The 22901-nt window shown below is 36.1% G+C and overlaps 1 protein-coding gene across 1 annotated transcript in view; it reads left to right on the top strand.

Annotated features, from left to right (window-relative positions):
• Positions 1–1961: 1961 nt before the first annotated feature.
• Positions 1962–22901, top strand: part of LOC101344436 (CUB and sushi domain-containing protein 1-like) — a 1691327-nt gene continuing 1670387 nt past the window's right edge. Inside the window, exon 1 of the mRNA XM_023743077.1 lies at positions 1962–2256. Coding sequence (XP_023598845.1) covers positions 2012–2256 — 245 coding nt within the window. The 5' untranslated portion in view covers positions 1962–2011. The remainder of the gene's footprint in view (positions 2257–22901) is intronic.

Below are 22901 nucleotides of genomic sequence, written 5' to 3'. Positions count from 1 at the left end.
CTCCAGAACTTTCTTAATATTTTTAGTGTCAAAACATTTAAACACATTGGTGGGAAATGGCCAGATAAGGAGGAATAAAGCAGTGCGAACAGTTTCCAGGAGCTACTAAATAGCTAACCTCAAATTAAATGTTGGAATGATTTGGTGGGAGTTAACTTTATTCCCTCACTTGATGGTAATATTTACAGTTAAAATGATTAAAATGTGTTCGTGAAGACAATTCAAACATCTATCTGTCCAGAGTTTAGCTTCCACTCTTTTTTCATTCACTCTGATAGATTCAAGCATAGCTATGACAGGGAAGATGTTAGAGATAATCGGGCAAATAATATTTAAACAACCGCAAGGATCTAACAGCAAGTCATGCAAAGCAGATAAACGGGGTGATTGAACAATAGTAGGTGGGTGAAGAATTGAAGTAGCCAAAAGGAAACATTTTGGTAAAGGTGGAAAGGAAGGGATTTTAGTTTGTTTAGTGCTAGGAATAGAATTAATGGGACAGTGTATGTGGATGTTACCAACCTCCCAAAATCTATCCTTTCAGCAGAAGATCTTTGTAGGAATCCTGAAGCTACCGATTTCCTGAAGGGACCTGTCTCTTTAATTGTCCTTAGAATCAGGAAATTGCCAGAAAAGGACAATGTTAAAATCCATACCACCAAATCTCGAGGAGCTTGTATCAGCAGCAGAGACAAAGCCTGAAAACAGCTTCTGGGTTCGCTTCCCAACCTCACCCTACATCCATAATAACTCTGCCCAGAAACTGCAGGTGGCTTCCAAAAAAACCAAACCCATTACAGTCCAGTTGATTTTGACTCTTAGTGACCTGTAGGACAGAGTAGAACCGCCCCATAGTTTCCAAGGAGCCAACCTTGTGGGTAGCAGCGATAGCACTTACCCACTACACCACCAGGGTTTCCAAAAATGGCTTCAGAGTATCCCATATCAAATTACTTGAATCATTGCCTGAAACAGTCTCTAGAGCCTTACACTGTTTTCCTCTATAGGACTGAATCCATCACCTTCCTAGGTTTTATTGTTGCCAAGCCCTGATTGCTGATGAGGAACTCGTTCCTCTTTCAGGCTCGAGTGCCTACCTTACTCCTAAGTTACTCTAGGCAGCTAAGGATGAACCTGTCAGCGGGAAGACGTGTGTCCTGTTTCTCTAACTGCATTGCCCCCTCCTTCTTCTTCCCATTTTCATGTTCATCTTTGACACTGAGAGTAATCTAACTCTCAGCTGCCTAAGGGAAGTTATGTTGAGAGAGTGAGTAAAAAGTGGAATATCTTACAAGCCCATACCTGCTCAGGAACATTAAAATGCGTCTTGTCTATTTTTAACTCGGAGCCTTTCCTTTAATTTCTCCCATCATTTTGATATGCCTTCTACCTTCTCCACCATCCACTAAATCCTATCTATAGAGAAAGACAGTGAGAGTGGGGATGTTTCTTATTTTGCTAGGTTGTTCAATTTGAGCATTGTTTAGCTACTCCTGTTTAATGTATTTTATTTTCAACCAGACATTCTTGCGGTCTTGTATTATTCTTTTATATAGTAGGACTTTAGCCAGTGTAGGCACAAATCAACAGATGGGCACACTGACCGTGGTCTTCTTTGTTCATGTTGTCCCACAGTGTAGCCATTTAGATACATTAATATATATATGTATATAGTTTGACAGTGTTTATTTTATATCTGTAAATTTAGTTTCCCCCAACAAGGAACTTATGCACAGTTTCCAGATATATGCAAGTCTGATACTGACAAAGCTGTATTGAAAATGACAGAAAAAAAAATTTCTCAAAATTTCTAATATGAGTACCCAGACATTGTATATTTTCTTTCTTCTTCTTCTTCTTTTCTTTTTGTTCTTCTCTCGCTGCACTGGAAAACACTGTTGCAATTTATGATTCAATAGTTGTGCACTAACAATTACAAAATAAGTCAGTGTAAAAATTGGTCAAATGGCTGGAAAATAAAAGTTCATAGATTAAAGACGGCCAAAATAATATGTTATTTTTTGTGTTTTATTTTTCAGGTCAAAACTGTGGAGGCTTAGTACAGGGTCCAAATGGCACCATCGAGAGTCCAGGATTTCCTCATGGTTATCCAAACTACGCTAACTGTACCTGGATCATTATCACAGGAGAACGCAATAGGATACAATTGTCTTTTCATACTTTTGCTCTTGAAGAAGATTTTGATATTTTATCAGTTTACGATGGACAGCCCCAACAAGGGAATTTAAAAGTGAGGTAAAGTATCATTTCTTCATGTTATGGATAAGGTAGCACTGTCTGAGTACTCAAATTCTGAAATTTAATTGAAATTAATATTTGAGTTTAATTATTAGAAAAGAAAATTTTATTTCAAAGAAAAAGAATGTAGATTTGTGCCAAATTGTGCACAGTTTTCAATACTTAAAAATATAATTTTATATTGGAAGCAATAATTAACTTCATTTATAGATATCAAATTATTCAAGATCTGTAAAACAGTGTTGTCAAGGAGATCTATGTAAAGCTATAATACACCATTGTTTTTAAGCAACTGCGGATTTGAGAGAAAAAGAACAAAGATAAATGCATGAGGACAATTAAGAGAACAAAAGGAAACTTTATATTATAGAGAATACTTTCAATGAAAAGAATATAGGAGGTGGGTAGTGGTAAGAACACTGAGGAATATCGTATTCTTTGAAGAATTTTCAGTTTACAAAATCGTATGTTCTACTTTCCATCGTTTTTTTCCCTTTGATTTATGATGTTTACCATGAAGAAAAAAAAAATCCTGAGATATATTAATTCATATCTTTGATTTATCAATAAGAAAAAGCACCAATACAAGCATATCTTTTCTTTTTTTCCTGGCAAAAGAAAGAGGAAAAATCTTTTTTAAACATATTAGAATTTCTTAAATTATACACATATATTTAAATATATTTACATATGGCAAACCAAGCCTTTATTCTCCTGTTTTAAAATTCTGCATTAGAGTTTAAGTTTGTTCAATATATGCAGTCTTGTAGAAAAATTGACAGTAGGCAGAAGGAATTATGTTGCTTATGTCAAGAAAATGCTATTGATGTTTAGGTCAGAAATAGTACACACAAAAATTGTATATTTTATTCATGATTTTGTTGAATGAGGAAAAATACTACAAAAATGCATAATTTTATTTGCACATTGTTAATATATTCATAAAGATTAATCATATAGTTAATTTATTAATTATATAGTTAATATTCCAGTATATTAACTATATATTGTATTAATATAGTAAATACTTTAGGTATTTTCACATATAAAATACCTTCCTAGTTTTGCTTGGGTCATCTATAATATTTGTTGTATGTTTTTAGAAACATTTTGTCATTTGGCCTTTCTGCCATATCTTACATACTGTTATCTCTTTTTTGAATCAGTTAGGTGAACTTTCTCCTTATATAACGATCCATGGTCCTAGATATATATATACACACACATATATATATATATACTTATACATACATATGTATATGATGTCTATATATACAATCCTTGCTAACTTGATGCAAGGTTTCTTATCCTCATTCCTGTTCTTCTAAATATTAGTTATTTCCTAGTTTTTTTTAATTCCCAGTCATTGGCACTACTAGGGAATAGTAGTATGTTGTAATAAAAGTAAGAATTGTAACAGATACTGCAAAGAGCGATGGCAGAAAGGGGAATTAAGAATTCCATTTTATTCATACAACAACACTTGTGACTATTGATTAAAAGTGATTCTTTTTCTCCCACTTTAACAATTACTAGTAAATATGTACTCTTAAAAAAAATCTTTTCTTTCTGTCAACATTTCCATTTTCTATAATTCTATCACACAAAGGAAATGTGCCCTGACATGTTACTTTGATTAACTGTGTATCACTACACAATTTGCTACTCTCTATGATCATTTTATACGTCAATAAATATAAAGCTTATGAAATAGAATTTCTGCTATTTCTCTATTGTAACAGTGGCAAAATTAGGGTCAGAACAATTTGATTCATTACACTGTGTTTAAAAGTTCCAGGGAATAGTATATAGATGCTTGTACCATAGAGAGTTTTACGAACAGTGGTGAGTTGTCTGTGTAGCACCTTGGGTATTTAACTCAGGTATTTTTAGTAGAAAAACCAAGAGATACTGCATGGAAAGAGACAACTTGGGGTCCTAGGAATTACTCAGTTAACTTTAATTTTTCATTTGTGGGAGAGAACAAACATGTCATATTACTGTGTGTTTCTTGTAGTGTTTATGGTAAGATGTAAGGTCCTTAAGGTTAGGATGATGCTTTCATCTCTATATTAAAATTAATAATTCTTCCTTCTACCTCCACACCCAGAAAGCCTTTCTAAGTGGACGTTCTATGGGTGTGCAGTAACTGCTCGGGGGACAAAAGTGACTCTTCTCGATGTCATACCAATAGGAGGCAAAACATATCACAAATAGAATTCCACCAATGACTACTGAGAGCTATGGGTCTTTACTAAAATAAAATTTTGAAAAATAATGGTGTGAAAAACGAACGTGAGCACTGTTAGGGAAAACACACCGAGAAGGACTCAGCATTTCAGCGTCAGTTGATGGGGAAAGTAATTATAAATAGAATCAAATACTAATTAATTTGGGGGAAGGCAGCTTTATTGCTATTTGTTTTCCGTTATATCTTGGAACAGTTGTTTATTTCTCAAGTACAATTAACTAACAACGCTTAAAGCAGCTCCAGAATCCAAAAGAGGGACACTTTTGTGAGATGATTGACGTACTGAGCTGCTGATCCACTGAGCTGTCGTGAAAGTTATTACCTTCAGCTGTCACGGTCCAGCAACGTTTCACTGCTGTATAAAACCTGTTTTTAGTAGCTCAAAATGTGCGCTAACTAAAACATGAATTAATGGTTGTGTGTTAAGCAACTTGAGCATTTATTATAAAGAATTTTCTTTTGTTTAACCACAATGAGGACGTTTTCTAAACAGGCATAAGAAGTAGATTAAACTTGCAACTAACAAACATAGAATTTGGAGTTTAAAATTATGGATATTTACCCTTCAACTTAAACTTTAGTTAGTAATATATTATTTACCAAATCAAAAAAAATCTTTAAAGTTAAAAAATATTAATGTAATGTACAGTTGAGGTTATCACCTTGGATTATTTCTATAATACAAACACACACACAAACTCATATGTCTTTGGTCCTGCATCAATAAATTAAATTTAATATGTGAATATGGAGAGGCAAATTAAGACTTCTCTTAAGTTAAGCACAGGAGAAAAGATTTAACTCAAAGTTAAAATTAGAAATCTACCCTTTGAGTTATATAGAAATACAAACATATTTATTGATTTTTGTGAACTGTTGCAGGACTATTATTTCTGAATCTCTGATTTTCATTGACTTTGAACCTTCTCTTGCTTCTCAAATCTCTTCGTAGGTAACACCATTTAGTCACACAATCCTAAATTTTGTATTTTCAACATTTTTCCAGTAACTATTCCCTGTTTTTATTCTCACAGTAAACACTTCAGTGAAGACCCCTGTTTTATCATAAGTTGACCAACACATACTGAATGGCCAACGCAGTAACATTCCTGCCTCTTGGGTCATCTTACTTTAATCCTGAAACATTTGCTGCATTCTTACTATGTTAAACCCCTATTCCATATTGTCTGCAAGATAAACATTTCTAGTAAATTTTGCCCTGATATTCAAGGGATTCTATTATCTGACTCCAAACTGCATCTCTGTCCTTCAGTCTTTCCCATTTGTTTTCTATGAACGATTTCTTATGTAATTGAACGAATCTGTGAATTACTCCTTCATCTGACCTTGCTAAGAAGACATTTATCCTCTCTGCTTCCTACACCTCTTTTTGCTGTTCTGTATGCTACCTGTCTTTCAGAAGCCATTTCACATTAAATTTAATTCAGAAAATCTTCTCTGTACACCTCAGGTTAATAAAACACAGGAACAACCACTTTCATGATTTTTCACTCCTGTAGCACTTGATACTTACACACACATTGAAGCGTATGCTCATTTGAAATCACGATTGCTCTAAAGTTGCGTCTAGCTGGAATTTGTATATCTTTGGTCAACTACAACATACAGTCTCTGAGGCCAACAATTATGTCAATAATGTGTCTTTTCCTGTGGTGATTCAAAGAGTCAATAAATCTGTGTGGGGTTATTTTGATTAAAATGTTTCTGATTCAGGGGCAGACGTTACTTATAACTTTCTCCTTTAAATGAGCATTTTTTTTCCAGTGTAATGATTGTTGTCCTGAGATGTTCTCTAAATTTGAAGCAGCCTTTATTTGTCCCAAAATCTTAAAATAATTGAAGTTGGTTAAACTTAACATCAGTTTCCAACTGTGACAATAGTATAATATCAGATGTTCAGGAGTAATCTTCTTAAAGACTCAAAGTTTAAAAATGAGAAACTTTGAAGGAAAAGTACACTATGAAAATGTAGAAAATCAGTGTATATTATTCTGTGATTATCATAGAATACTAGACATAGAAAAATAACCTTGCCAGTTATCTTGACTCTCTCTATAATTTGTAGAAGATTGCCCCTGATTTTCTGCAATGTTGATAATGAAGACGTTAGAGATGAGTGAGATAGGACCATTAAAGTCAGGAAATTAAGCATAGCGTTGTTAAAATATTACAGTTTTCCCCCACTTTTCTAACCTGTAATAATGTGTTTGAATACATTAAAATAATAGTAAACCTATATTAGATATATTTGGCATTGTTATGAATTGCAAACTTGAGGATTAGGACAGTATTTCAACTGTATTATGATCATAGTAGACTAGACATCTAGTGATGCCTAAATCCTGTCTTACTGTCCCCCGCTGCCTGTACGAGATCCTGAGGGAGCCATTCACAGAAACACAGTTGGATAAAAATCAAAGTATCATTTTATTTTTGACTTGGCTGATTAGTAATACCCCAGTTAAGAGTCTCCAATACACGTCGGGTAAGGCATGGATTAGAATAAATGTTTCTATAGGGATTCAAGCCTCATACTAACACCAAACACAAACCTTAACACCTTACCACGTTTGACCAACTACATGGTCAGAAGCTTAAAAGAAAGCCCAGCAGGATCAGGCCAGCTCATGGGGAGGGAGGGCTCCAGAATGGTGGGTCTTGGCAGCCTGAGTGAGAAAGTAATAAAAGAAAGGATACTGCACATAAGTGATATTTTAGCCGAGGCACCCAGGCTGTCAAATCACAGTAGCCCTATCAATGTTTGGGAATCTCACTTAACAGATTATTAGACCTTAGGGAGAAACACCAAAGGGCAGAGCAGATCAGTGGAGGTGTTTGGTCCTTTCATATAAACCTATGATTTTCTGTAGGTGAATTTGTCACTCATGTTTATTATTCTAAATACATATTTTAGGATGATTAAATAACAAATAATTTTCTTCAGTACATCTTCCCATGTTCTTTTGTAAACATATGCTATACATTACCAACACATAGTCAAGCTCAGTAGTTAATGGGTCTCAGATACGTTGCTGTTAGGTGCCATAGAGTCAGTTCCCACTCATAGCGACCCCATGTACAACAGAACAAAACACTGCCTGGTCCTGCACCATCCTCACAAGCATTGCTGTGTTTGAGCCCGTTGTTCTAGTCACTGTGTCAATCTTAGTTGCCTAGTGCCACCAAAACAAAAAGTACCACAGTGGGTGGCTTAAAAGAACAGAATTTATTGTCTCACAGTTGTGGAGGCTAGAAGCCCAGATCAGGACGTATGCTCTAGGGAAGGGTCCCTTCTTGTTGGGAGCCCCAGGTGTTCCTTGACATTACTTCCCTTGTTGATGGTCCCTCATATGACATTTTTGCCCTGTGTGTATGTCTGTGTACATTCTGCTCTTTTTAAATAAAACACACTCAAAAAGGATTAGGTTTAGAACTCACTCTACTCCCTTATGACCTCATTAACATAACAAAAACTCTGTTTCCAAACAAGGTGATATTTGCAAGTAAACGAGTTAGAGCTTGTCTTAGGCTGGATTCTCTAGAGCTTGTCTTAGGCTGGATTCTCTAGAGAAGAAAAACCAGTGAAGCATCTATATGTGTATATATAGAGATTTACATCAAGGAAATGGCTCACACAGTTGTAGAGGCTGGAAAGTCCCAAATCCATGGGTCAGGTTGGATGCTTCTCCTGACTCATGTAGCTTCAGAGGCTGGTGATCCCAAGATTGGCAGGTCAGACAACAGGCCCCTGGCTCACAGACTGCGGAGGCAGACAATCCAAAGATGGCAGGTAAGCTGCTAGTTCAAGCCCTGAGAACTGGAGGTCAGGTGAGCAGGAGCCAGCTGCAGGATCCAGAGCAAGCAAAATCCCATGAGCATTGTCAGAAGGTCCACCTATATTGGACACAGGCCACACCCCCTAGGAAACTCCCTTCAACTGATTGCCTACTCATAGCAGATCCCATCATGGAAGTGATCACATTACATCAGATCTCATCATGGAGTTGATTACATCATTATACAACTGCCAAACTGCATCATAACTGGTAAAACACTCAGAATCATGGACCAACCAAGATGACACAAAATCTTAGCCATCATGAAGCTGCAACATAACTTTTTGAAGGACACAGTTCAATCCATAACATTGGATAAGTTTGAGTGAGTTTGTTTTTTTTTTTAATTTGGCTGTTTGCAGATGACTAGAAAGGAAGAATTGTTGTAATTAGATACCCTTGAGTTGTTTCTAACACATAGCAACCCCATGTATAACAGAATAAAATATTGCCTGGTCCTGCACCATCCTCACAATCATGCTATATCTGAGCTCACTGTTGCAACCACTGTGTCAATCCATCTTGTTGAGGCTATCCCAAGCATGACATCCTTCTCCAGCGATTGTCCAAAGTAAGTGAGATGAAGTCCTGTCATCCTCACTTCTAAGGAGCATTCTGGCTATACTGCCTCCAAGACAGATTTGTTCATTCTTCTGGCAGTCCATGATATATTCAATATTCTTTGCTAACACCATAATTCGAATGTGTAAATTCTTCTTAAGCCTTCTTTTTTTTTATTGTCAGGCTTTCATATGCATATGAGGTGATTTAAAATACGATGGCTTTGATCAAGCATACCTTAGTCATCAAAGTGATACCTTTGCTTTTTAATCGTTTAAAGAGATCTTTTGCAGCAGATTTGCCATGTGCAATATATCATGCGATTTCTTGACTGCTGCTTCCATGGACATTGATTGTTGTACCAATAAGAGTAACATCCTTGATAACTTCAAAAACTTCACCATTTATCATGATGTTGTTTATTGGTCCGCTTGTAAGGATATTTGTTTTCTTTATGTTCATACATAATCCATACTAAAGGCTGTAATCTTTTACCTTCATCAGTAAGTGCTTCAAGTAATCTTCACTTTTGTCAGGAAAGGAGAAGAAGGCCAGTTAAATGAATGATTGTGCGAAGAGAATCCCCTAGGTAATTTTAATAAGCAACCCAGGTTTGGAAAAACTACATAGGTATACAAAAATTATATTGACAAGACTTAAATCTGTACACAAAAATGATAAACTATTCTAATTAGAAAATTCTGGAGATAAAATAATAATTTAAAGGAGATAACGAGAACAATTTTTGCAATACTATAAGAAATTTGAACGTGTTTGATGCTCATGCTTTGGTGATGCGTTCTGCTATAGTCTAATTATAGTCTAATATTAATGGTTCATTTTCATATCTTGGCCATTCTGAAAGTAGCAAAGCATATTAATATGGGAAGAAAAGGCTTTTGGGTGTTCATAAACACGTGTGGGAAAAAAATATTCAAATAGCTCACAACTCCTAAAAATATTTTCTTGTATAACTGAAGACTTAAGGAATGACATTCAGATTTTCAGAAAGAGAACCAGAGAATAAGGAGATAACCAAACAAGTTTGCAACATGACTCCACTTTTAGCACACAATGATATTTTGTGTTTTTTGCTTTTTTTTTTGGTCATGAAAATCTAAGAATAGACACAGTCTCATAAAATATGAAATCTTGACTTCACTAATTCTAGCAACATAAATATATTGGATCATCAATTTAAATATTAATATGAAAAATAAAAATACTAAAAAAATTTCTGAATTTCTAACTAAGGCACACAATTCAGAAATTATAAAAGAAATTACTAGTGAATTTGGCTTCCTAAAATTTCAAATCCAAAAATCTCAAAAATATCTAAATATCAATAGAGAAGTAGTTAAAATAGAACATATATGAAAAACTTTGTACTATTAAAAAATAATGAATGAGATCTTTGTTTACTGATATTAAAGGATCTCACAGATATATTCTACATTTAAAAATAAATATAGTTTTTAAGTACCCAGTTTCTTTCAAGGTTTTATTCTTCTTTAATAAACAATGACTAATGACTCATAATGAAAACCAGCAATGAAATTCTGGATAATGGTGGGAGCTCAGGAATTCTTTACTTATGTATAATTTTAATACATTGTAGTAATTTCAACAGGTGCTATGAGAGGCTTGAAGAGGGGCATGTAACCCAGCCCTAGAGATGGCAGAGGGCTTCTTAACAGATAATATAATTTTTAATCAAGGTAGAATGTCGTCTTAATCCAAACAAAGCTGGCTATTTACAGCTATTTTATGGTGTATTTTACAAACTCATCAGTGGTGGTGTTTGTTGGTTGGTTCTGTTTTAAGTAAGCATGAGTTCTCTGTCTTTGGAATCCTTGTAGGGACAATTATATCTACCTCTATGGCTACCTTTATCATCTCTCTCTCTACATCTCATCTATATATGATCTATACCTATATGAGTGTTTCTCAGCTGGGGGTCATTTTATGCCCCACTGAACATGTGGCAATGTCTGCAGACATTTCTAGTTGTCACAACTAGGGGTGAGGGCATCTTGTAGGTAGAAGCCAGAGATGCTGGTAAACATACTAAAACGCACGGCCCTCCACAACAGAATTATTTGGCACAAAATGTCAGGAATTCCAGAATGAAAAGCCCTGATTTATAGTAATGTCTATATCATCTATAACCAACAACCAACCAGTTACTGTCAAGACAAGGGACTCACGGTGACTCACTCTGTGTCAGAGTAGAACTGAGCTCCATAAGGTTTCCAAAGGCTTGGCCGATTTTTCAGAAGTAGGCCGTCAAGCCTTTCCTCTGAGGCTCCTCTGGGTGAACTAGAACCTCCAAACTTTTGGTTAGCAGCCCGGCCATTTGCACCACCCATAGACTATGCCATATATATTTACGTACCTACATATATCCGGAAACCCTGGTGGCATAGTGGTTAAGAGCTACAGCTGCTAACCAAAAGGTGGGCAGTTCAAATCCAGCAGGCACTCACTGGAAACCCTATGGGGCAGTTCTATTCTGTCCTACAGGGTTGCTGTGAGTTGGAATCGACTCAATGGCAATGGGTTTGGTTTGGGTTTCATATCTGTCTACACAGCTTTTTAATCCAAAGAGCAAAGCTGAAAAGAAGTAAAACAGCTCTAGCTGAGACTAAGAGACTGTTACATGGCTGCAGTGTGGACACAGGGAAGCATATCCTGAGGTGTTGCCTTACTAACTGAAGTACCCAGACATGAGAGGCACAATCTGACATCAGTCAGCAAGTGAGTGATTTTACACAGTATTAGTCATAGTCAAATATCATCATATTATTTTTGCATTCTATCTCAAAAGGAAATAAAATCTTTTTTTTTTTCTCCTTGGTTTCTGGGAAAAGGAACACAAAGAATGTGTCAAAAAGTCGGTAAGATATTAATTGATTGTTTAGAAGTTCTTCATGGTGGCGAATCTTTAAAAATACTTTTGTTAAAATGACTTACTGGGAAACTATCTATATTAATAAGCAATAAGGAACTATAAATAATCAGATTTCCTAGAATTTCTAGGATTTTAAATGAGCTTTTTGTGGATGACCAGTTTTTGTAGTTGAATGATTTAAGACTGAGTTTTTCTCCCCTATCATTGGCTTTTTGAGTTTTGAGGGCAAAGCCTATCCTTGTTTATCCTTCTGTCCTCCACAGTATTTGAGCACTCAGAATACAGTAAACAGATACATTTTAATTGAGTAAATGTACAGAAATTTTTATAAAATCATTTGTGAAAGGAATGAATGCTGTAGACAAAGATATGATAGTTACGCTATTAATACAATTTTAAAAAGAAATAGTATATCGCTTAGAACATGAAGCAATTCTTTGTTTTACCATAGCAAACACACTTAACCATACTTTTGCATATAAACATAATGCACCTGTTTTGTACCTAATGTACTAAAAAAAATAAGAATCAAAAAGAAAAATATTTCTCTTAGAAGAAGTTTTATTGTAAATTTTTGAAATATTACTGAAATGCTGGAGTAATTTTGTTCTTTAGAAATTTTATAAATTTGAGCATTTACTCAGCCGTTAGTATTTTAAATAATAATTACATAGGCAATTGAGAGTATTTACAGCCCAAAGCCTTTACATTTAGAAAAGTATTTCAAATTCACTTGTGTTCTTTCCTGCCCACTCACCAATTCTCCCCCGCCTTCTAGGAATAGAAATATTGGAACCTCATTCCTATTCCTCAAATTTCTTCTGACTCAAATATCTCCACTTACTTATATCTCATAACCTGAAATATTAACTGTAACAGAATTCAGAAATAGACTCACAGCTTCAAAGTTTGTGGGCGTAAGTGAATAAAGGCTTCAAATCATGTCTTTAGTGCATCTGTGCCTTGAGAGGGGGGTGGGGGGCATGAATGGGAAGGGGTCTTTACATGTGAACAGACCGGATCAGTTGCCTTTGTGTTGGTTCAGCCCCGTGGAGACACCTTGTGTCAGAGAAGAAGGGTGCTCCATAGGGTTTTTAATGGCTGATTCTATGGAAGTAGACGGCCAAGCTTCTCTTTTGAGGTGCCCTTGAGTGGATTCAAACCACCAACTTTTCGGTCAGTAGACATGCACTTAGCTGTTTAGACAACTTTCTCAAAAGTGATCTGGTGCTCTTCCCTCCTTAACGTCACCCCTGGGGTCACTGACATTAATTGGATTTCCTGGGCTCCGTGCTCTGAGACCAGCTCTTGATTTTCCTCTGTCTTACAATCACTTTAACATCAGACAAATTTCTCTCTGAACGTAATTTTCAGCACAACTTCCAAAGCTCAAAGAATTTATTGATCCACACTAAACTCTCAAACAGAAGACTTAGGGTTACGACGATTGTTTGACTACCATTTACTTCCATATACTTTATAACCAACATCTGTTACTTTTTCCTTTAGAGATTACTAGTATTAAAAATTGTGTGGCCAGCTCCCAGCTTCAAGGGAGCAATTTCCCAGTGAACAGAGTGAAGGTTCAATTTGAGGGGCGAATCAGTGAGCGAGCAGGAAAGAATGCAAGTGGTTGTCTCATGCAACCTGTAACCTTTCAAGCCAAAAGAGGAAGATTGAGCTAAATAAAACGTTGGCCTTCTGAAAGCTTCTAAAAATGTCTTCCTAAAGGAGAAAGCTTCTCAGTTTCTCACAGTCTGTACATGGACCCTCCATGCCATTTTTTTCCTTATCACAATATCATTTGTTACAGGTCCATGATCATCCCATCAAAAATGTACGAAACTTGTCTTAAATATAGTACAGATAAATTAGCCACTATGTTTTCATGCAAAGGTTTAATGTCCATTCATCAGAAATTTTTTTTTTTACATTAGATAAATCTAAAAATCAAATGCTTGGTACATGTAATTTTGTTTTGTTTTGATTTAATCCATTTATTAGGTGTTGTTAGCAGACTTTGAGTCAATTCTGACTCATGTAGACCCCGTGGGCAACAGAACGAAATTGCACCATCTTCATGATCATTAGTATGCTCCAGTCCATTGTTGTGGCCACTGTGTATATTGAGTGCCTTCCAATCTAGAGGGCTCGTCTTCCAGCACTATATCAGACAATATTCTGTTGTCATCCAGAGGGTCTCCACCGGCTAATTTTCAGAAGTAGATCGCCAGGCCTTTCTGCCTAGTCTGTCATAGTCTGGAAGCTCCACTGAAATCTGTCCACCATGAGTGGTCCTGCTGGTATTTGAAATACTGGTAGCATAGCTTCCAGCATCACAGCAACATGCAAGCCACCACAGTAGAGCAAACTGCTTTAATGCAGTACATTTAGACAAATACTGTTTTTAAATAGTAAGAGTGGAGGTGGGTGTAGTTGAAAATAGTTCTGTTATTCATTGCTGCTCATATATTCATGCCCACTGAAGTCAGAGACACTGTCAAAGAGTGCAGTGCCTCCAGATGCAATGTATGTTGCTCACGTGTTCTTGATGTTGTCAGCTGCCTTCAGCTCATGGCCCCCGCATGCACAATGGAAGGAAATGCTGTCAGGCTCTACACCATCTCAGGATTGGTGGCAGATTGGAGCATTGTGATCCATAAAGTTTTGATTGGCTAATTTTCAGAAGTAGATAGCCAGGCCCTTTTTCGTAGTTCGTCTTAGTCTGGAAGCTCCACTGAAACCTGTTTAGCTTCATAGCAATACACAAGCCTCCATTAATAGATGAGTGGTGGCTTCGCATGAAGTGCGCAGACTGGGAATTAAACTGGGTCTCCAGCATGAAAGGCGAGAATTCCACCATTGAAACACTGCTGCTCCCATGTTGCTCACATAAAGAACTTAGACTCTTTACAAAGTAGTATAATGAGTGTATGTCGTGACTTACGAGAAAATATTCATATCTTTATAAATAATTGACCACTGAAGGATAAGCTATTCTCTACAAACTTTGTGCTTCAGAAGTCCCTTCTTTTTAATTTCAAATGCGTATTCTCTAACAGATATCTATGTACATTTCCCTTCAACATGCCAGGCCAAAGGCACCCTTTTTTAAAAGAGAAGCTATCAACTCAATTCCACAAAACGACAAAGTTGAAAAGATTGAGGGAAGCTGAGGAAATAGCTTCAGTAAAGGAAGATTTACCAGTACTCTAAGGAGTAACTCCAAAGGCAGTGTTTAAGTAGTAAATGGTGAGGACATAGTTGGTAGAATGTGCTGTCTGTTTGGCTATTTATTGTCTTTTGTAACTAACTTTTTTCTTCTATTTTGCCAAGCATGCTTTTATCGGAATCATCACCTGTGGCATCTTATTTTGACACATAAGTATGACAAGAATGGTACATTTTCCCTCTCAAAATGTCCTTGCCTTGTTTCCCATTTTCTCATGACCTCAATAGTATAAATAGCAAACTAACTGAATAAAGATAAACTAATGATGATGAACTAATTCACCGTGAGTTGTTAACTTGTGTATATTTTTAAAAATACTATTATCTGCCATTATCACACTCAAATTAAAAAAAAAAAAAGTCCCCAGTACCTTAACTGCACCCCATGCTCAACTGAAGTGCCTGTAACATGAAAGGCTGAGTAGGTGATATTTGGAGTTAGAGATTTTTGTTTACCACTTACTCACCAGACAAGTGTCACAAACCCAGTGCCTGCAGGAGTCAGGCAGAGAATACACATTAGTGAAAAGACCAGGTGTAAGACAACAGTAACAGATACTGTGGAGAACTGGAGAGTAATATTCCATGTAAATGGTTCTGTGTAGAATTGTCCATGGATGGAAGGGGGAAGGGTCACAGTGGGGTCAGGACAGGCAGGATCCAGTCAGACACCTGATGCAGGAGTCTAGTTGAGAGATGATTCACCTGATGTTTAAGTTCTGTTTTCATGATAAGATATTTACTTTACCAAAATATCAGTCTAATTACATATCTAGAAATACAGAGGAATGACACAGCTGTGATAGTCTTGGTTTTACTAAATAATATCGAAAACAACTCTGGGTTCTATTCCAGCTTCTAGTTGGAGTTTGAGGCTTTTATTTTTTTTCCTAAATCTATATTAGTTTATGTATTTTGTCGAAGGAAGGAAATAAAAGCTCTTATAAGATTTTATTTATATTTTCGTTATCAATCTATTGGTACAGAAGCATGAACAGTAACTCGAATAAATCAAAATGGAAAAGAAGACCAGATGGTGATAATAAAAAAATACAGCATGTCTTAGTTACCATAGCAATTTTTAAACTTGTTCCAAAAATTAAAAAAGAGCCATAAAGTCTATTATTTCTAACATAACAAGCCTAAAAGCTCATCAATTAATAAAAATTTAGAAATCTATTGGAAATCATTAATGGAATATTAAGGAAAGTATCAGATAAAATGAAATAAAAATTAAGCTGTTTTGAATAAACAGAAGATAACACAACGGTCTAATAGGCCTAATATGTTATTAGTATCCAACATAAGATTAAAACAAACCGTAAGTTAAAATCAATCGAATATTAGGAAAAAAAAAACTTGCTCAGAAGATTAAAAGGAATTTCTTGTCTTTAGCATTTTTCTTTATTTCTAAAAATAAAAAGGGTATACCTGAATTTATGCTAGTATTCTGAGAAAACAAATGGTGATAATCGTCACCATTAGATAAATGCCGTCACGTTGATTCCCATAGGGAATACCACAGCGTTTCCAAGGCTGTAAATCTCTATTGAGGCCGACTACTACATCTTTCTCCCGGGGAACTGCCGGTCGTTTTGAACCACTGACCTTTCAGTTAGCAGTTGATCTCTTTAAATGATAGGTGACTCAGAATGCACCTGAAGTACAATTAATTTAACATTAGCTAATTCTCAAGTAATGGAATGCCCATTGTCAGCTCTCACTGGCTGCTAGACCCTATGTCGTATTGACCCTGTCTACTGAGCATTATCAAGAATGACAGACATATTGCTGGCGGGTGGGAATCAGAAGGTCTTTCATTTGATGTACTCCTTAGTATTTTAACTACGAAGAGTGGTTGTAGAAGAGTGAGTTGTAACCAGGCAGGTGAAAATACTGATTTTTACTCATAAAAAATGAAGTAGTCAGAATTTTTGAGTTATGACAGATGTTGGCGGCCACGATTTGCCTCTTAGATCATCTCCACGTGGCACTCAGAGCAGTCCTTCAGAAGACAGCAGGCGGGAGGTCGTCTTCTTTGTTCTGTTCCTGGAGAAAGAATTCATTTAGAAGCTCGGGGTAGACTTACAGAGTGGGTCATCAATTAATCTTGCTCCTTCAGTTCTCAAAATGCTCAGATGTCACAGGTGGAGCTTTAAAAAGAAAATAAAATATTTTTGCTGTAGAGTTTTTGTGTTTATTTTTACCAGAAACAATTGGAGCAGCTGATGAGATGACTGGTAAGCCGTTTGGGCTCAGGCAGGCGGTGGCACGTAACAAGGACTCTAGGCTGTTTGCTAGAATCACGTTTACGTCTTTCCAAGATTGTTTTAGGAAGAGTCTTAAGTAACCGAAAGGGTGATACGTTTTTTTTTAACAGAGCAATTGGAAATGTTTCAGATTAGAGTTTCAATCTAAGCCTTTAAAGGAACAATGCACACATAAATAATTAGGGACAGTGAATTCATTGATTAAGGATACAAAAGAATCCTTTTAAAAGACTGATACATAAGAAAAACAATGGTTATTACAGGTTATCAGGAACACGCTGTAAACGGGCATGTATTAAATGCTATTCACTGAAACGGAATTCTATTTAGTTTTTAGATTTTTAGATAACTTAAGACAGTTTTGTAGGAATTAATTAATGTAGGAAGATAACACCTTACAAACAGAAACACTTTTGTATATAGGGCCTCTTTTGATTTGGATTAAATTTTATCCTAGTAGTGACAGGAACTAGAGACAGTGCTCAAATATTTGTTGACTATCGAGTGAGTGGGTCTCCTTAGTATTTTGTCTACTTTATAACTAGGAAATGAAAAATTCTAAGCAATTTAGTCACTATGGTCTGAGTCAGGAAATAGGTCTGCATAACTAAATCACTGTTTTACTTTGTACAACGCAGTGAAAAATTGCTTCACAATTTCTCCATATACAAAATGAGAATAAGTATCACTTCTGCATACTATGTTTGCTTGAAAGACTTTTAAACCTTTGGGTGAAAATACTGTTTAAATCCAATGATAATAGATTATTTAGTTATATATTAACTCCTCTTTAGTTCTCTTTAATGTGTTTATGTGTGTGTACACATTTTTACTTTTGATGACATCTTTGCACTGAGAGTCAATGATGATAATAGATTTGACGTAGGTAATTGCTTTTTCGTTTTATTATGCCCCATTTATTTTACTTCACGGTGTTATGGAAGCACCAATAGATTATATGGGCTTGTGGATTTGCGACAAATACAAAATATTGCTTATCTGAAAATAAGCGTGAAGTCATTAGATTCCACCATTTCTAATTCTCAGGTTAAATTACTTTGTGCTACAAATGATTGTTTTTCAGATAAATCATAGAAAATTAGTAACATAGATTAGAAAATTATCTGAGATTGGTGAGAATTTCTAACTCTAAAGAGAACTTTATAGCTTTTAGTTTCTATATAATATTAAAGTTAATGTGTAAAAAAATTAAATTTGATTTTTTCCCAGTTAAATTAATACATTTTAAATTGTACTAGTGCTGTCAATATATTGTATTTTAACATATCCTCTTAGATGAAAATCATTAATCTTGCAAGCTCAATTGAATAACAAAGTGTCAGTTCCATCAATGGGGTGTCTGCATGTGTGCATGGATGAAGAGTCACATTCAACTGAATTTTATCAGGTAGACACTGTCACATGGGTCATCTTACAAAATCCTCACAACTATTTTATGTAGATACTAGTATCTCAATCTTAAAAATGAGGAAATCAGATTAGAGGTTCAATTATTTGCTCAGGCAAAAAGAGAAGACAAGCAGTAGTGTTTGCATTAGATACTGGGTTTTCTGACTTTGGGGCCCTAGTGGTGCAGTGGTTAAGCATTTGGCTGCTAAACAAAAGGTTGGCAGTTCAAATCCACCAGCCGCTCTTTGGAGAGCTTATGGGGCAGTTCCACTCTGTCCTACAGGGTCACTATGAGTCGGAATCGACGCAACGGCAACTGCTTTGGTTTCTGACTTTAATGTCAGGGCCCTTTTCTGTCATCCTCACCGTCCCTAAATGAGCTACAGTAGTAATGTTAGTGGCGTTCAAGAGTGGTGCCCCCAAGAAGAATTTTCTACAGTTTTAACCCTTACATGCATCCATTTAGGTCCCAAACTCAAACATGAAGAAACAAAATTTGTCTTTGGCCCATATTCTAAACATGTAATGCCCTTTGCTGGCTCCTAATACGATTTTTGTTTTTTTCCTAGACAACACTTTATGCACGACTCCATTTTTTGTTTTAATTATTATAACTCATGTATCATTGACCTTGTTGCCTCTCTGAGAGTTCATACATTTGTTTGCCAGGAAATCAGGCAAATCTATGTTCTATCTATTGCTAGTTATTTATAATAATTTAGTGTGCAATATTCCATTTTTCCCCCTTGTTTTACATGAGAACCCTTGGCAATAAAATTCGTAAGGTAAAAGAAATGCTTTCTAATGGTAAATTACAAGCTCAGAATCAGATCGATGAAGGGAGTTTTTATGGCATTAAGCATACTGTTTCCCTTCAAAAATAACACCATTGTCATACCATTTCCCATATGAACCCTATTCTCTATGTGGTCCTGACGTTAGCAAAGAGAAAGAAAGGCACTTAAGGGCCCAAACTAATATTCATTCTTCTACTTTTTTAACTTGTGAATGATTGACTATTGTCATTTGACAGATAATTGACTCTTTTATGCATATAATTCATTAAGAGTTGTCAAGCAAACCTTGCTCAATATAACGTGGCAAAAGTATGAGTACTTGATCAGCCATCACTTTACTTTAGTCAAGTTGTGAGTTAATGATGAGTTTGGTTTACAGTTTCGTTCTCTGATGGAAAACTCAGATACATGATAAACCTTTGGTTATTTATTTCCTGGCCTGAGTGAAAGGGTATAGTATAAAATGGCAGACTAGATCCTCAAAGCAATAGACCCAGGTTCACCAATTTAATTTATTGGCAAGGTAACCTTAACCAAACGCCAGCTGCTCTTTAGGTTTTCTTTACGTGGCATTGCAGCAACAGAATACGGTAACTATGTTGTCATAGCTACAGTAGGATCTAGTGTACAGCAGTGACTGCTCATGAAAATTGATAGCAGACTTATTGCAAAACCTTTCATTTAAATACAAACAATAATTTTACCAAACAATACGGTATTTTTGACATATTCCACAATTGTTTTTCTTCTCACCAACTGGGCATTATTTCAATGAAGTGAAGTAGTTCTTACTCTCTTATGTAAACTACAATAGGTTCCCGTTTAGAAGAGTGTGTGTGTGTGTGTGTGTGTGTGTGTGTGTGTGTTTTCAGCAATAACACAAGCCTAGAAAATAAGCTAACAAAAAATCCACCTGATAAACAAAATGTTTGGTGCATAGAGAGGGGTGTCCCTCTAGTCCTGTAACACGGGAACGGTAACTCAGAGATAGTGATATCTTTAGCCGCTGTGCCGTGATATCAATTCCTCACATAATTAAAACAGAAGATCTCTTTTCCTATCATGTTCAGAAAACAATAAGCAAAGACGGTGGTGTGCTTTGAGTCAGATTTATGCTATTGTTCAGCCTCTTAAATTGCATCAGTTCAAGAAAGACCCAGTTGTTTGTGTTGCTGTTGCCGTTCAGCACGTGTGTACACACACACAGACACACACACACACGTGCACACACATTCTCACGGCCGTGACACAGTGAGGGCAGGACGAGCTTGGTGTGGGATTGGAGGCAGCGGGTAGGATGAAGCTTGAGAGCAATGCTGAGACGGAACACCGCCGAGTGAGCTGTCCCCGGATTTCACTGATTCTGATTTGTGTTGCTGGCCAGATCCATGCATGCATTTATTCCTTCACTTCTTCAGTGTGGAGAAGGCTGTGCTGGAAATGGTAGTGGTAAAAGGTGATTAAAGCAGTGTGTTTACGTCGATCTTACAGAGCTCTCAATGTTCAGGTTCACTGTGCCTTTAAGAACAGTAGCTTCTCTGCCTCCCCCGCCTGTTAATGGGAACATTTTTGCTCTCTGTGGAAGACTGCAGCACCATATCAGAAAGGCCGATAGCTTTTCTTCCTCGGCCTTCTTCTACCCTCGCATCCGATGAAGAAGCAGTGTATAAAATGCAATATAGCATTTTAAAAATTAATATTAAATCATTAAAACTGCTCTGTTTCAGAACTGATCAACAGGAAGCAAGAGAAAAGCAAATTATGCGAAATGGAGGAATAAATTCACAAGAAATTTTTTTATTAAGAGTGTGAAATTGTAACTGATTTCCACTTGACCTTTAAACTGCATAATAAACATGCCAGGCCCTCAGATGCCTGGCGAGGGATTACCACTTTAAACTGGGATTAAATTAGAATATTTGCACAAACAGCATGGAAATGTTGAACAGTTTTGCTACATTTTGAACAAATAACTCAGAAAGAAAATAAAATCACTAATGTGAAACTGTAACTTCGGTAGTCATGAAGGAAATGCACTTTAAGTGATTATGAGAAACCATTTTCTCTTAACAAAATTTCATAAATTTATAGAAGGTTAAAGGGAAAGTGGTACTCGCATGCCATTGTGCTGGGGGAGAAGTGTAAACAGCATTTGGGGGAAGGCAATTTGGTAATATGTATTAAAAGCATTAACAAATTTATATTGTTTTATCTACCAATTTTCTGTCTAGATTATTTTAAGGTAAACAGTTGGAAAAAGGTATGTTCAGGGATGTTTATGCGGTGATGTTTACAACATTAACATCAGAGTTAATATCTCATTTTAAGAATAAGAAAATTAAAGCAGAAAAAGATGAAAAGTGAGGGATTCCAAATATTAACCCAACTGCTCTGACTCTATTCCAGAGAAGTAATTCCGTAAGTGTGACACATTCTTTTAACTCCTGAACAAGGAAAAATTCAATGATTTCCAGGAGTCAATCAAATAAGATTCATAGACTTGTTAACTTTGCATATATTTTAAAACAAACAAATGCCGTGCAGCTCTCAATCTTGTAGGAAGTGACTCGTGCAGCCCTCACGTCACAGCTTGGTTATCAAGCGCGTCACACACTCAGCTAGGTGTTCCGACCCACTGAAACTGGACCTGTTAAGTAAATATGTTAATTCAAACTGGAAAACACTTTGTTTCATACTTAGCTTTATAAATGTCTAAAGGATATCTTCCATAATTCTAAAAGAAATATTTCAGTATATTATTTTATGACTGACAGACAAATATTTATTATAGAAATTGTTAGGGATAATTAACAATTTATAGTATAAATTACCATAGTTTTCCTCACCGTGATGATGAAAAACAAACCCCAAACCAAAACCCATTGGTGTCCAGTCGATTCCGACTCATAGTGGCCCTATGGGACAGAGTAGAACTGCCTCACCAAAGAGTGGCTGGTGGATTTGAACTGCTGACCTTTTGGTTAGCAGCCATAGCCCTTAACCAATGCGCCACTAGGGTTCCATGATGAAAAATAGTAGTCTTTAATTACAGTTCAGCTGTATATCATTTAAACTCAAGATTTGACATTAGGAAAAATAAATAATGTTATTGACTATGTTTCTTTCACACCTCATGTTCAATCCATTGGCAAATCATATCAGCTGTACCTTCAAAATAAATTTAGAAAATGACCTCAGGATTTCTACAACTACACCGTGTTCAAGCCACCACCATCACTTACCTGGACCACAGGAATGCCCTCCTAGCTCATGTTCTGCTTCCGTCCTTAGGCCTCCACATGGACAAGCTTTTCAATTCAGCATCCAGAGAGTTTCTTTCACACTTGAAACCAA

This window comes from Trichechus manatus, unplaced genomic scaffold, assembly GCF_000243295.1.
Source record: "Trichechus manatus latirostris isolate Lorelei unplaced genomic scaffold, TriManLat1.0 scaffold00234, whole genome shotgun sequence".
In the NCBI taxonomy this organism is placed as follows: Eukaryota; Metazoa; Chordata; class Mammalia; order Sirenia; family Trichechidae; genus Trichechus; species Trichechus manatus.
Note: the sequence above shows the minus strand (reverse complement) of the source record. Positions and strands in the feature narration are given on the sequence as shown.